This window comes from Dendroctonus ponderosae, unplaced genomic scaffold (genome assembly GCF_020466585.1).
Source record: "Dendroctonus ponderosae isolate FM_Combo_2020 unplaced genomic scaffold, Dpon_F_20191213v2 Dpon_F_20191213_7, whole genome shotgun sequence".
Classification (NCBI taxonomy): Eukaryota; Metazoa; Arthropoda; class Insecta; order Coleoptera; family Curculionidae; genus Dendroctonus; species Dendroctonus ponderosae.
Window position 1 is genome coordinate 11,733,297 of NW_026018916.1, and position 16,052 is coordinate 11,749,348.

The window sequence follows — 16,052 nt, forward strand, 5'->3', positions numbered from 1 at the left end:
TTTTCTCTGTTTTTCAATATTGTTGCAACAGTAGACTTTCCAAGTGCTAATTCCTTACACATGTCACTCTGCTTTACTCCATATTTTGTTAATAATCTCGTACTTTTCATTTAGTGAAAAAGCTTTGCATTTTTGTTTTTGAATTCTAAAACGATTTACAAACATAACGCGGCAAAAAACAACAAGTCACTACCTGTTTTTCGCTCTCACTAATATAAACAACTCCGCACGATTCGTGTTGCTGGGCGTGGAAGTTCGTTATAAACGGAAAGTGAATATACAAATAATCTAAAAAGTGATCGTTATATCCGGAAGTTTGTTATAAACGGGATCGTTATAACCAGTAAAAAAATACGTTGGTCTTTATGGACGACGTTTCAATTAAAGGAAAAAAGTTCGTTTTAACCGAAAGTTCACTATAAGCAGACTTTACTGTAGTATATAAAAAATAGTATCGTTTTTGCATTTTATACATGCATACATAACAGGTTCAGTATCTCGTAAGCCAACTTTAATAGAAAAACGACGATCTTTATTACACGAGAGTGATATGAGACATCATCATCTAAAAACTACTATGAATTAACTGACTGCATTTTCTTTTCAGATTTTGTATTAATTTGCAGAGAAATTATAAATTAACATGTTACAATAACAAAACTAACTAGTTAATCAAACTTTTTATCAGTAGCGTAGGTGTAGCTTTCTCATTAAATCAATGGGGCCACGCGAATATTCTACATTTTTCGAGTGTAACTTATACTTAGGTTGAAGTATGTATTTTGAATAGATATGGTATTTTTTTATTATACTTAATTTGATTTTTATAGGCAGCGTTTCACACATTTAAATAAACCCATTAGGTATATAACATCTTGTTTACCCTTTGCGTATTCTGAAGCGTTATCACTAATTCACGAAGAATCTATTCTGCGAAAGTAAAGGCTTTCAAATATTTAGCTATTTTTATTTAAAAATTGAGTCAGTTTTCGAGTTAGTATCAGATGTTCAATTGCTTCTGAAAAAAGAAATTATAAAAGAAAAAATGGCAGGTACATACAGGGTGTTATTTAAGTATGTAGCCAAACTTTAGCGGGTGATTGTCTAGACTCTCTAGAGCAGGGGTTAACGACAAGCGGCCCGTTAAACATGTATTTGCGGCCCGCCAGCATTTCTAAGATTGAACTTATTTTATCGACTTCCTCCCATCAATATATTGATTTAAAATTAATTATAATAAAATGGTTGTACATACTAAACCAAATCAATTTTTTGTGACGAGTTGTTCAAACATGCAAAACCAACGCGCCGCGTCTGTACGATTTTTTGCGACGAGATACAGTATAAGACTTTCAAATGGAAGTGATTGACATGCAGAATACGGATTTATAAAATATATTCTGCTCAGTAAATATCGAAATTTTTTATAAATCTTATGTGAGCCTTGAGAAATTTCCGCTTTTGACCGAAAATGCAAAGCAAATGGTGTCTCTGTTCGGAAGTACTTAAATATGTTTCCGATCAATTATTTACAACCATGAAATAAATCAAAAATGATCACCGATCAAGACTGAGTGATACACGATTAGAAAGGTGCGTATGTGTAGCTCCCGCATCAATTCCGGCTGATATTGATCAACATGTTTGAAAACAGTGTCAAATTGCGCAGTAAAAATTTCTTTTTTTCTTGTTTGGTTTTATTTTGTACATTGAAATCTGTATATAAAATCAATTTTTTTTTCATTTTAAATTTTTTTATTCTAATGCCTGTGTGTATAAATAAAGTTTGGAAGATAGTGTTACTTTATGTGCGGCTCGCCAAAAATTTTTTAAATTTAAATTGACCCGTTGATGTAAAAAAGTTGCTCACCCCTGCTTTAGAGCAGCGTTACTCAAAGTGTGCTCCGCGGAGCTCCGGTCCTTCGCAAAGCCTACTTCCCAGCTCAACCTAAGCTTTAAGCTTCCCATTAAATCAAAGAATCGGTCTTTTTTGTATTGAAGTGTGCAATTAACGGACTTTTTCAAGCCTTCAAAGGTACATTTAGCCTCGCCCTTTCGACTTGTTCAGTCATCATCAGGGCCTCTAAATTACAGAGAATAAAACGCTTAGTGTACGAATGGGTGATACAAAGAATATAGAAAACAACATACTCGACAATCAATGCACAATTGAGACCCCTGTGAGCATCCTCAACTCCATGAGATAAAATTAAATAACAGCGCGAACAGACTAATTTTCCGAAAAACGTGCTAATGCTTTTCATACAGATCTTCCCTGTATCCATTACACAACGAATATGTTTTGCCTAATAACACATACATAATGCATTTTTATCCAACGCGCCTTTAATTAATTCTAATTAATAGGATTTTAAATTAACCTTAAGGCTTATTAATAAAGCTAACGTGAATATTTGTAAATATTTCCAACGCTATCGTTTATTTCGCACTGCGCAATAATTAGTGACGGTGTTTACAATTGCTTAACATTGACAAATTTTGCATTCATTATTATTTCCAGGTTGATTATTTTGGTTATTTTGCATAAATGTCTAAGTTTAATGCTTTTCAGGTGCAACTATATCGCTTACATGCTTTTTACTGCTTTTGCAGTGGAAACTTAAATTAAATTTAATGCAAGCAGTGAAATGTACATGTCCCAGCAGGAAACGTGCACATTTTTGCTAAACCTTGTAAATATTTCAAGTAAATTAGTTTATGCGGTAATATATTAGCTTGTTATAAATTCCCGTGTAAACATGCAAGAACAATTAAGTATGTACTTTCAATCCACATCCTAATCTAGAAGAGACTGATATGATATGAACGATAATAATCAAATAGTGTTTTTATATTGCAGATTATATCGTTTTGCCACTGTTCTTAAGCCTACGTACGAAACTTGGATATTTTCGCCGAAACATTATCCTAAACGGATTTTCTCTTGCCTTTCTGGTTCACTTTTGCATTTGGCTGTAATACCTTATTGAGGATAACTAAGGTCGAAGGCAGCCAGAATGGCTAAAGATCGCGGAGACATTGCCATTGACACCGTGGCAATAGAAGAAGACATCGAGAAGGTTGTGGAAAGGGAAATGGCCGCAGCTAAAGAAAATGCTTCTGCACCAGTGGAGGTCGCAACCCGGCGTAAATCCAAAAAAGTTCATCGTCAGAATAGCAAAGAAAACAATGCTAATACGTTGTCTTTCATTCACAAGCCCAGGTTAGTTTACTGCAAGTTCTTCCAAATGTGTTCATTATTTTCAATAAATAATTCAGGTCTTGGAAAAACAGTCGTCGATCGCGCAATGGTTATGGACGGGGTTTGCCCAAGAAAGGCGGTGCCGGAGGCAAAGGAGTCTGGGGAAAACCCGGTTCTGAGTTGCTAGAAGATATCGAAGACGTGAATGATCCCAACTTCGACTCTGAATTGGATGGTACTGATATTGAACTGAAGGCAGTAGTGCCGGAAGTTTCAAATGCGGACTTGAGGAAAAAGGTTGGTACAAGTACAACAGACGGAAACGTACTTTCTGCATTTTGTTCAATTTCGAATGTCAGAACCCAGAAAAAATGGAAATTCTAGAGGGTTCTCAGACCTTCGAAATTGAACAATATGCAATGAATATGTTTTCATCTGTCTGTAGGTTTATTGCTTCACACGGTCCCATAGCTCCATATCTCAATTTGTAATTTTTCAATCGCTGATGAGGGCAAAAAATTAATAGCCGAAAGTTTGGTAGCTAAAAAAAGTTCTATGTTCTTACCACATTCCAGAGCGAATCCCCAAGATAACTTGTTCAATATCAGATAAATATTGTTTCGGCTCTTTTGCTGGGGACATTTGAATACGAAAATACGAATTGAATGAAGTCTAGTTTGTATTGAAGTTGTCTAATTTTGTATTGTTCTTAGAGTGAACCCATAATTCTCGAGTTCTTTGAAAGTAATGATATCCAAGAAGTTATACAATCAGTACTGGAAATTATACCTGTAAACCGCAGAAGTGTTTTCGCACAACAAGCTATTGAGATAGCAATGGATCATAAGCCTTCGCATAGAGAGCTAACATCCGTGCTGATTTCTGATCTGTATGGATATGTTTTGTCTGAATCAGACATTGTCAAGGCATTTGAAAATCTCCTTGCTAACATGAATGACTTGATACTGGATATTCCTGATGCCCCTACCGTCCTTGGTAGGTATCATGGGCATCTTCAAATCAAGTGTTTTTTTATTAATGGTCAAGGGACGCTAATTAAGTTTATGTTTTAGGCAATTTTATAGCACGTGCCATTGCGGATGATTGCATCCCACCACGCTTCATCATTGATGTGAAAGAAAAAAGCGATGATCGTATCTTCCGGGAAACTCTAGTTCATGCCGGTACGCTTCTCTCTATGGAACACGGCCTAGTACGTTTAGATAATGTGTGGGGCGTTGGGGGTCCTCTTCGCCCTGTTCAAGCGTTGACTCGGCAAATGTCGCTGCTTCTTCAAGAATTTGTGTCCTCCGGTGACGTTGAAGAGGCTTCGCGATGTTTAAAGGATTTGGAAGTAAGTTACTCGGGATTTTATTATTATGCCAAAATTTATTTTGTAATGGACTGCGTGTACGCTGTTTAATTGCAAATTTCTTGGTAAAAAACGCGCTGGAAACGGTCTCTCCAAATTAATTTGTAAGGTGTATTATATGTATGTAGAAACAGCGCTAAATTTTCTTTGGCATCTATAGAATGTATAGTTAAGGTGGTTATTTTGTTTCTAAAGTTGAGAAAATATGTTAATCATCAGTTAAAATGAAGGAAATGGAACTGACGACATTTTATTTTTTGGCTACTTTTTCATTCCATATTTTGTTCACATAATTGATAATAAACAATAATGTTTGGTTTTATAGGTTCCCCATTTCCACCATGAATTGGTATACGAAGCCATCGTTATGGCTTTAGAAGCAAATGGTGAAACCAGCGAAAAAGCCATTTGTAGCCTTCTAAAAGCTTTTGATGCTCGTGTTTTAATTACTCGCGATCAGTTGGAGAGAGGATTTTTCCGCGTGTTTGATGATTTAGCCGATATTTGCATGGATGTTCCTCTGGCCTACGTTATTTTGGACAGGTAAGCCTGTTTATTCACTGATAATCAAAGTAAATCCAATTCGATACTTGATTTCGAATAATTTGGATAATAGGATTTTTGGTCTTTAAACAACACTCAGGCCGGTAAAAATAATATAAAAAAGAAAAGCAGGTATACTATTTCTAATTGTGCTAAAAGAATCATATAATATATTTTACATAAATTTTTGAAAATATGTATATTAATAGTTTGAGAAGCTCTTTGTATTTTAGTAAAACACTTTAAAGCCTAGCGGCGGTTTTTCGGATAAACTGGTCGTTATTACTTATAATAGACAACTTTTTATTATCCGTTTTCAGAAAAATAGTTATTCTTCATAAAAAGATTTGCATGATCTAAAACTTAAAATGCTTCCATAGTATATTAATTTTTTTAAACCTTTTCCAACAGTTGCCCAGAATTCAAAAGTATATTTAAATTATTTAAGTTAAATTCATGCCAAGGGTCAGGTTTTAGAAAATTTTCGAAATTTGTTTCTAGATTTTTCGAGTCTAAATATGGTTACAACTTAAGTAGACATTCTGCAGAAATAAATTCTCCACTATTTTTGAGTGTTAAGTATTGCGATCAATCGGTGACATAATTTTTTGTTTTAGATTTATCGACCTCTGTCGTAATGAGGGATTTTTGACTGATAACATCATTGCTAGATTTCCGTCAAGAGGACGTAAGCGTTTTGTGTCCGAAGGTGATCACTTCGTGACCAAAGAAAAATTCAATAAATCCCATGAATACTAAAATACACAAAGGTAGTTCCACCCAGCCACTTATTCTAGAGTAACATGCAAAAATATCCTGCAGGTCTTTTCTTTTCAGTGTTATTAACAGAAAATACGTTCTTTGAGTATGTGTGTGGATTTCTTTGCTTATACCTTTTATGATTTAGTATCATATAGCATCCGTCATTGGTAGAAAGCGCGCTCTCAGATAATTTGATAAATAATATAATAAAAATAATAATAATTTGCAAGCGACTTGAAATTCTCAAAATATTTACTTAAATCTGAAACTACGGTTTCATCGTTGCTTTTACACTTTGAAAGTTGAGGTAAACGAATTTACTGGTTCTTTAGTAGCTAATTCAACTACATCTTGATGTAGCATTTTTTTTTATCTAAGCATTTTTCAATTTACTTGTTGGCCTTGTTGATTTGGGTATGCGAATGCGTATTAATCTCGGTTGCAATAGAACGAAAAAAAAATTATACTGATTATTAGTTATGTGCAGTTTTTAGTCAGATCATTTAATTAAAATTTATATGCTATTTGATATCAATTATTATTGGTACTACTCGAACGTACCATTGATCTGCAAGGATGTAAAATGTTGTGTATTTCTAAACACCAACATGGTTGCCTAGTTCTTTTTGGTAGTTTCCATGCATTTATATGTAAGATTTTTATTTCATTTCTTGGTATGATTTAGTAAACGTGTAGGTTCGTTTAAGCTTTTTTGTACATGTTTATCATATAATGAAATAAAGATTATTACGATTTAGGAACATTTTTGTTTTGTTTTGCAATTCGTTTTTTCCAACACTGCTTTCAAAGAAACGCAAATATGTTTTTACATACAATCCAATGAAGGTAGAGGTTTAAGTTAAATTTTATAAAACAAGTTATATTGTATTATAAATTTAACTAAAAAAAAATCAAAAAAAAATCGTTGAGTCATCCCAAAAATATAATTGACATGTGTGTGTTAAATTTGATATTTTTAATGGTTTTAAAATTTAATTTACTAGGAAGCGCTTAATTCTTAGTCACACCCTATTGCTATTTTTCCGTTCTTACAGTTTTTGTGATTATACGCTTCTGTCGACTTATACAGAATTTTTAACAAGACATTAAATAATATCCTTAATCAGAGTTTTTTCATCTGGTATGCCAGTACGGTAAGTATTTGCTATCATTATAAAAGATTGATAACAGTGCGATAAGGAATTTAAAATTAATTATCTATAACAAAGCTACGTGCTCTGTTTGCAATTGGCCTGCGAGTTTGACTATCCATTGTACGCTTAGTGTCTTCTAAAATTTTTTATTTAGGGTTATCATAGGTTGGATAGTGATACGGTAAACTCACTGAATGATCGAACATGGAAATGTCTGTAAGTAATTCAAAAGTGTATCAAGTAGTAGTAGTAGTATCAAAATGGACTCCAAAGCTGAAACTAATAATAACAATAATAATGTTTATTAAATTTGTTCAATTTCAAATCAAGATCAAGTAGTATTAAATACGTCTCGTCTATTATTTAACCACCTGAAAAGTTTGAATGAACCATCATTTATTGGGAAACACATCCACATAAGATTTCAGCAAATATACTCATGGCTTTGATTACTGTTCGAAGATGATAATAATATTACTCCTAACGATATACACGGGGCCGCATAGCAAAGTGCAACAATTTAAACGTCGATTCTTGAATTAAATAACTATATTTATTATTTTATTTGGTATAATTGCACTTCTTAATAATTCGGAATAAATGGGCGCTGATTTATATAAAACTGCAATTGCGCACATTTTTCTATTGCGTCATTAAAAATACAAATCTGTTGAGGCAACATTTTTAAAACTACAAAACCGAGTTTTACCCTGTTATCATTAATAGAATACTTTATTTCAATCTAATACTAGCGCGATTAAAGTTGATCGTAAAGAATTTAAAACCGATTTGTAAACGTGCCTCAAGTGCTACTTGTGTTGTGCTTTAATAAGTGTTAAATAAATCTGTTATATTTTTTACAAGTGAATTTTAAGTAAAAGTGGTTATTAATTATATGTTATATAATTAATATATAATTGGTCCTGTATAATTATGCAAATAAATTGAGCCAAAAAAATATTTTCCACGTAACCCTTGTATTTCGTGTGTTAAAAATAGTAGGTAACTAAATAAAAAAAAACTTTGTGTTGAAAATCCTTTGTATAATTTAAAGTATATTATATATGTACTCATGTAATTATGAAGAATTTGCAATTGTTTATTTTATTTGGAAATTTTAGTTTTTTTTCTCAACAAGTGGTACCGTTCTGTTTTCACAATGGAAATTTAACTCCATTGGTGGACTGATAGGTTCAATGATTGCCATATATGCTTTGGCTTTCGGCTATGAAGCTCTTAAATTTTACAGGTTTGTTTTAAATTCTATTAATGTTCTAATAACTTAATTACATTTGCTAATCCGCAGAACACATTTGATCTCAACAGCCATCAGCATTCGACAGAAGAATGCAGCTTCCGGAGATGATAGATTTACTGAGTAAGTTCGAAACTAACTCTTAAGTAATACACAGTTTCAAATAATTCACTATTTTCCAGGTTGACGATACTGAGTAAATCTCATCTGATCCAGACAATGTTCCATGGAGTTCAAGCCACTTTCAGTTACTTTCTGATGCTGATTTTCATGACCTATAATGCATGGCTATGCATATCTGTTGTGATGGGATTGGTATGTGGCTATTTTGTTTTTGGTTGGCGAACTCCCGTTCTAAGTAGTGTAACCGATGACCATTGCTCATGATAGTACAAAAAACCCATATAAAGCGATATTACTGGAATAGGTGGTTTTCATTCGATGATCGGAATTTTTCATACATTTAAAAAAAACAAGTTAAAGTGTGTATGAAATTACTCAGTATAATATACCCATGCTTGCACCCAATCAGATAGCACTAAGACGAATATACGCATGCAAACTTTTAATTGCAAAGTATTTCTTTATTTTAGTCGTTTCGATTCTTCATAAGTAACCGACGTTAATTCCTTTAGTTGTTCTTTCATTTGCAATTTTACTTTCCTGCTAATTATTTCAATGTAATTCTTATTCTAAAGCGTCATTTAAATTAATTAAATTATAAAAATCTGATGATTGCAGTTTTAATTATAAATTCACAGTTCACTCTACAATTGAAGATTGCGTGACTGTTCTAATTGATCTCTCCTGATATCACTTAATTGTTTTTACACGCTTGTCGGTTTATTACTCGGGCGAAGTAAAACACATTTCTTTGACTAAACTTATATTCATGTAGTAACTATATAACTTTTTCTAAAAAACAAACATGAGATCCACAAGAAGAAAAATCCACATGAAAACAAAACATTGTGCTCCTTTGGCACGCATTTTGAGGTTTTAAACCTTTGGAATATTTTACATTTTGCACGTGACTTTAATGGTGCTTATTTGGAAACTGGTAAATAAATTTCTACAATTTTAAATTCTTTGGAGGCACATAATCAGGATCATCATCATCCATAAATATTTGCTCATTAAGATCAAAATTTCCCTTTTTAGTGATTATATTTAAGGGTCTCTTCTCCATTGACAAGCCAGGCTTAGGCACAGCAGTGGCCATTAATTCATTTTCCAAGTCAATTGCCTCCTCACCGCATGTATTTAAAATGCTTTGTGGACTGCTGTTTGGCACTCTTCCAATTATGGGTTCCACCGATTTTTTCGAGAGAATTATTTTGGTATACTTTGTTGGTTGTTTAGCAAGTGGAACTTGGTTTGGCCTCTTTAACGTTGAAGGTGATACAATCAAATTGTTCAGACCCGATGCTGGTTTATTAACGATTACAAATTTATTGGTTGGAGTTGGCGATATAAACTTGGTTGCTTGAAATAAATGGTCATTGATCTTAAAGAAGAAAAAATATATCAGTTACTATTTCAAATTATTCGAAATTCCTAGGTATTCAAACAATTGCACATCTATTGTTGCTATCGTAATAATAAATTAATGATAAAATGGTATAAAACATTAAATTTCATCTGTAATAAAGCGATCGATTTCGAATTTGGGTTTAACACAAAACTGCAAATCCAGGAATTTTCAAAAACAAATACATAGTGATTTTTTTAAATTTGTGGATAGTCAAAATCCGCATTTTCTTTTTGAGGAAACACATTATATTATAGACTGTTATTTGGCAAGGAAAACCCTGACAAAAAGACAAATTTAGACTTATTGATGTTGAAATTGACAATGTTTCTGTGTCGATCTTGCAAATCTTTAAAAAATACGAGTCAATCTTACCTGATTGGGCTGTGTGGTAGTACTAGTAGTGGATAAATCAGTTGGTACATTCGGATCTATAACTTGATTATCATCAGCAAATATAATAGGCAAATCCATTATGTCCTGAGTCGTTAGATTTGTAGGGGGTGGCAAACTTGCCTTCATTGGCTGTGTAAACGGGACCAATGTATGGCGCTTCACAGTTGGCTTTGGGCTATCATGTTTTTTGGTGGTAACAAATTGAGTTGCTAAAAATTAAACGCTCGTTAATAAACAGAGAGCTAACTTAGTGCAGAATAATATTGATTCAGTTGCGTTACTTTTCGGCTGTGCTTTCCCAGACATTGAAACAATAATTGGGCTACCCGTGCTAGTCTTCATCGGTACAGCTCTACTGGTAGCTACCGTCTTCAACTTGCCGTCCGGGAGAATCATAATGCTACCGGACGTTCGTTGGCCTAAACCAATTTTAGATAGATCAATTGTACGGCTGTTTGAGTTCGAAATTAGTTTAGCGGAGGCCTGACTTGACAACTGCACATTTTCAAGTACTAAACAAACAAAAATACATTTTATATCAGTCAGTTGGGTTATTTTAAATGTGAAATTTCAATTCTAACAGATAGCGTATTTTACGAAATTTAAAAAAAAGTATGGAACATAAACTCCTTCCTTAAACTTGGAGAATTATATCAATTAAATATGCAGGAGAACTCTTGCAAATGATTTTAACTCTTGCGATGATCCGCGATTTTAAGCATTTAGTCCAACATAACACTTGCTTTCGCACGCTGAATTTTGGACATACATTATTCGACAAGTATGAAAATCAAGCACAGTTCAAACACTTTTTGTTAATGTATTATACATTGTATAAATACAATAACAATAATTGAGTTATTTCAAGATTTGTGAAAACGAAAGATGCGAATTTCTCAGCTGCTCTATGAAAAGGGTAGTTTTGACAAACTTTCATTCTCATTCAAATTCATATGCAAATTATTTTTGTGTATAAGGATTTTCATAATAACTTTCAGTTGTATTAACAAATGTATTTTACGTCCTGTGACTTCCCCAATGAATATTGCATCTACGCATTATACGCTTTAAAAACCAGATACAAGAAAAACATTTTTACCTTTGATGGTCGATGATGTACTTCCATGTTTTGGTTGCACAGCAGGAGGAATTGTCTTGATACCGCCTTGGAGGAGAGTAGATAATTGGCCGCCAGGTATGAGATTTCTACCTAAATTATAGGCTTGCAATCTAGCTATATTTGAAAACATTTGTTAGGTTCAAACTACAAAGGTTTTATGTAAGCAGCAATAAGAGTTAGATAGAAATTATAAAAAAAACATCCGTAAAGCACGTAGACATGCCAATGCGTGTTAGACAATTGTTTTAGAAGTTATTTGAGACAACACCATTAAGAAAGCCTACGCTCATGTCTGACCTTGTTCTGATCCTCCGTGTTCTCCTCTAGTTATCTTTTGGCTCGTTTTGCCCTGCGTTTCCCCAGATGTAATTGGTTTTAAAACACGCATCTTTCGAGTTATGCCAGTCTGAAGATCGTCAATTTTTTGGGATGAAGTATTAAAGTTATGTGATGGGGAAACGGGACGATCAACGGCCGAAGCAGCCTCAGTGGAGGTGAGAGGAGAGGAATTAACACCAGAGGATAAAGATGAAGTATTATTAGAGTTAGTGGTAGGAGTAGTACCTTGGGCTACTTGCGCGGCCCATTTAGCTTCGAGTTTACACTTGGTTTTACCTGCGGGTCGTCCAACTGAAAATCCAAATGTTCTCACTAAGATTGCCGCGGTTTCTGCGTTAATTACCTGGCCGCGTAATGCGTGGCGTTGGAGAGGGAGGCTCACTTTCGACCGAGCTAGTATTCGAATTGAAACGTTTTCTTTCTGACTTTCCCTTCTTCTGTGCGTCAGATGGTATATTATTGGAAGACTGTCTCACTTGAGGCGGATAAGGCGATAAAATGAGGCTGCTGATAAATTCTCCGATTTCGTCCTACAAAATACGTAATTTGTATGTTCTGTTTTTACTTATAAAAAGCCTTACAATTATACACCGATCAACAATACCCTGCGTAATGCCTTCCTCTCGTTTTTTCTTTTTATTAATGATCAGATTGTTATCAGCTGAACCAACTACTATTAGCCCTGTTTCAAAACGCATCCGCTCTCTAAGGCCTTCCATATCTTCTTGGCTGAAATAATAATAATTGTAACTGATACGCTCTAATTAACCATGTACCCAAAAAAAACTTACAAAGAAGTACTGGAAAACTGTCCAATGACAAACAGCGCAGGGCACTGTAATTCTAGCAACCCATCATCAGGATCTCCTCGTCGTCCTTCAGCTGTTAGCATTGAAAAACCTAAACTTATAACACAGAAAACGTTTTCAACTTGAGCGACTTGAATGGCCAAAGTTGCGCCGGCACCAACTCCAACCTGAAGTTGAATTAGTACATTAATTTGCTAATTAGAAATCGGATTTTGATTGGGGATTTGTGCAAGTTGAACTAAATTGATAAATTCGTTCTGGCCAAGTTGCTTACCAAAATTATATGTCTTCCTGCATAATTTTCCCTAACTTCCTGAACCTTTCCTCTTGCCAAGGAAAACATTTGATCGATGAGGTTAGTCATAGTCAATCTGTGACTGCCAGATCCTATGTAAATAAAAAAACTCGGTTAGTTTTTATACATAAATTTCGATTTGCTGTTTGAATGGTCCATAATTCGAATGCCAAATATTCTACTATTATTGCACTAGATTACCAAAATTAGTTGGTACTGATACAACTTGTCCCAAATTCGATAACAATGCCATCCACTTAAAATTTCTTTTTGACACACTTGGAGAACAAGGCATGAGAACCAGTACTGGACTTGAAGGTAATCTTTTCGGTTTATCCTGCGCTAAGCTGATTTCTATCGGATCCCATGGTTTTTTCATTAACTGCAGCAAGTTCTCATTGCTTAAAGGCCCCGTGCGACTGCCAGAAATTGGGGTGTTCAACAGCTTTTCCACAAATTTGGGAACTTTCGATTTCAAAGTCTAAAATCGATAATGCAAGTGTGGAATTTTTTTCATTTCAGATATAAAATAAATTATTACCTGCAAAATATCAAAGTATGACGATAAGTTTTGCTGATCTAAATTGTCGAGTAATAGTTGGTGAATCCATTGCAGAAGCTTTGTGTCGTAAGACACTGTATTAAATAAACGGCGCACCCTTTGCACCGCTTTGTCTATTATGGTTCTTCGAAGCACTGGCTCGTTTTTCATACCAGAATAGGTCATTTTGCCCACGTAAAAGTTATTTAGAACACTGACAAAACCAGTAAAGAGGCGATTTTGCGAATTGGTCCAGTTTGATCTGTTTAAGAGACGAATTACAAATTTCTTAAACTATTACTTTCTGCTACACACATTAAATCACGATCTGAGACACCATAAATACTAGTGTGAGAGTGATTTTTTAGTTATTTTCTTTATTAAGTGACTGGAATATTATGCAGTATTATCTTTCAAATAAAAACTTTCAAGTAACTTTTCGTGTTGAATCATTTCACAACTTCCGAATTAGCAATCCGGAATATGTGCAACTTCGGCTTAGAGACTTAAGTAGATTATCGTCATTAAAAGTTTAATGTTTTAGAAATAATTGGTCCTGCAGATTGAACGTGGGTTGTAAGTGCAGCTTTCGTACTAGAGAGCAAATAAAACTGAATGCGAATTAATTTATGTACCTACTTTATGTCTAGCTAATTGAATTTGGGTTTAACATTACTTTAATTGAAATAATTTAAATTTAAAATTCAAAACTGTGCAATAATTGGACCACGTTTAACAGTATGAGATATGATAGAAAAAATTCTTTAAAGATAAAATATTTTTCCTGGGTGTATGAGTATCATTTTTAATAATGCTATAAAACAACCAATCCTTTTCGTTTTTTAAGCTTTTACCTCTTGGTTCCTTCCTTTCTGACTAGCATTTAATCAAGAAAGTTTAGTTTTTCACAGAGAGTTCAAAATCGATAATGAATGTAAACCGTAAAGTAGTGGAAACCATTCAATGCCAGGACTGCCTTAATCTAATAAACTTATCTTTGCTTAAGATAAATAAAATCGTCGAAATTAAATGATTGTTAGAGAAATGAATTAAAGTGAAATTTCCATTGATGGCAACAGCAGAAAACATGGATAAATAAGATTTTTGTAAACATAGAGCATAGATCTGAAAAAAATTACAGGCAAATGCTTAGAATATGAGAATGTATGGTCAATAAAAAAGGCGATTATAGTGCTTTCGACAGTGATGTCGAAAGAAGTCATTCTGGTAATTTTTTTTAATGTGCTCACCCGTTTCTTACTAGTTGTGCGTTTAATATTATGATGGTCTAAATAGGAGTACCTACTGAACCTACTGACTGTGTGCACACGTGCAACAAAGCAAAGCTGTGAATTTAGCATAATAGTTTATTGAACGCTCAGAAACTTAAATAAATTAGAAATTGAAAAACTTAGGGAGTTATGGGTGTTCAGAATAAGGCATGCTCTAAGAATGCAAGTTGCTGCTGTGAGTAAGTAATTTGTTTTTACTTGGCCAATTACTTGGGCTAATAAGAACTCCATTTAAAGAAGTTAATGTTAGCGGAATATTGGGAAAGGTAACTATAATTAATCACAAATTGCAATACTTAAAGACTGATAATCTTTTAGCTGTAGAGAAACTTACTTGTCAATTTTTTCTTCCCAAATATAATCATCACTGCTATTCCTACATAAAATGGAGTGTTTTTCACATTCATCCATTAGATTTGTAGCCCTCTGCATATCATAAATTGGAGTGGGCAGCTCTGGGACAGCTTCTACATCAATACAATCATCTACATTTTTTACAGATGTTATACCAAATAATGGCCTTGTGGTATTGTCCTTTGGCACAAATAGTGTTTTCGTTGGTTTTAAAAACGAAGATTCTGGTCTCCAATTCCAGGGTCTTGCATAGCAGTGATCAGTAGAGATTGCCCAAGTCTCTCTTTCGAATGGATTTGTGATCTGTATTGGATAAGTGTACTTAGCTGGTTCGTTTTCGATAACCATTGTTTCTGTTGAATGCTGTTCTTGATACTGTTGGATAAAAGCACTTTTCTTTGATGTCAGCTATATTATCAATTCAAAACCATTAACAAATGTTACGAAATATGAGACCACAGGAAGGATACCTCTAAAGGATAATTTTGAGCGCTTGTTTCACTGTATGAAGATACTGGCAGCATCACTTTTGTAATTTTTTAACACACTAGTATACGCCAGATATTTCAGTAACCAGGGAGCACCAAGTTTAAGTGAAAACACACACTGACACTGTGTGGATAAATCACAGAGAGCAGAAAAATACTGATCTTTTCTGCTACCTTAACTAAGGCTTTATTTTCAAAACCTCTCACGTTTGTTTTGTTGTTTTTCTTTTTTTTATTTGTGAATTGTTAGCAATTTTTTATCTGCGTTGACTATCGTTGACACGACGCGACCACAGATCACAGAGGTTGTCACTTTGTGGTCATCACGTGGTCACTCAGTTAGTTTGATGCTTACAATTTGGCAACGTAGACGTCGGGCGTAGGATTGCTTTGCACAGGCAAATTTAATTTTGTTTTTATTTAAAAAAATGCCCAATCGCAATGTAGTATTATTCGTTATAATCGTTGTGCGAAAGTAATTTTTATAGCCATTTGAAAATTAAAACAAGATGCACGCAAAGGAATTGTAGCGATATGTTTGTGTCATTCATTTGTTTTATTTAATTTTGAGATTTTTTATTAGTTTTGTCTTTCAAGTT

At 33.9% G+C, this 16,052-nt stretch overlaps 3 protein-coding genes across 6 annotated transcripts in view; 2 read left to right on the forward strand and 1 right to left on the reverse strand.

Moving 5' to 3' along the window:
• The window catches only part of LOC109543136 (programmed cell death protein 4), an 8,756-nt gene extending 2,116 nt beyond the window's left edge, over positions 1–6,640 (forward strand). The window contains exons 2-7 of the mRNA XM_019912685.2: positions 2,861–3,223; positions 3,280–3,499; positions 3,916–4,198; positions 4,276–4,556; positions 4,900–5,117; positions 5,735–6,640. Of these exons, the coding sequence (XP_019768244.1) occupies positions 3,018–3,223; positions 3,280–3,499; positions 3,916–4,198; positions 4,276–4,556; positions 4,900–5,117; positions 5,735–5,876 (1,350 nt within the window). The 5' untranslated portion in view covers positions 2,861–3,017 and the 3' untranslated portion in view covers positions 5,877–6,640. The remainder of the gene's footprint in view (positions 1–2,860; positions 3,224–3,279; positions 3,500–3,915; positions 4,199–4,275; positions 4,557–4,899; positions 5,118–5,734) is intronic.
• A 451-nt stretch (positions 6,641–7,091) lies between these two features.
• Positions 7,092–8,712, forward strand: LOC109543168 (high affinity copper uptake protein 1). The gene is made up of 4 exons (XM_019912739.2): positions 7,092–7,249; positions 8,155–8,282; positions 8,340–8,411; positions 8,471–8,712. Exons 1-4 carry the CDS (start codon positions 7,238–7,240, stop codon positions 8,673–8,675), a joined length of 417 nt encoding a protein of 138 aa, XP_019768298.1. The 5' UTR covers positions 7,092–7,237; the 3' UTR covers positions 8,676–8,712.
• Positions 8,713–9,161: 449 nt separating this feature from the next.
• LOC109543166 (KAT8 regulatory NSL complex subunit 3) lies at positions 9,162–15,767 on the reverse strand. 4 transcript variants are annotated; one of them, XM_048668145.1, is made up of 13 exons: positions 15,436–15,767; positions 14,946–15,373; positions 13,320–13,581; positions 12,980–13,259; positions 12,758–12,870; positions 12,466–12,650; positions 12,256–12,403; positions 12,018–12,204; positions 11,900–11,965; positions 11,315–11,449; positions 10,497–10,727; positions 10,195–10,424; positions 9,162–9,795 (listed from the first exon to the last, which is right to left on the reverse strand). In XM_048668145.1, the coding sequence occupies exons 1-13, from the start codon at positions 15,487–15,489 to the stop codon at positions 9,361–9,363; spliced, it is 2,754 nt and encodes a 917-aa protein (XP_048524102.1). In that variant the 5' UTR covers positions 15,490–15,767; the 3' UTR covers positions 9,162–9,360. The 4 variants fall into 4 exon arrangements, with proteins under 4 accessions (XP_048524102.1, XP_019768295.2, XP_019768296.2 ...); XM_019912736.2 differs by having other exon boundaries at positions 11,315–11,425; positions 11,633–11,965; XM_019912737.2 differs by having other exon boundaries at positions 10,497–10,634; positions 11,633–11,965.
• Positions 15,768–16,052: the final 285 nt, after the last annotated feature.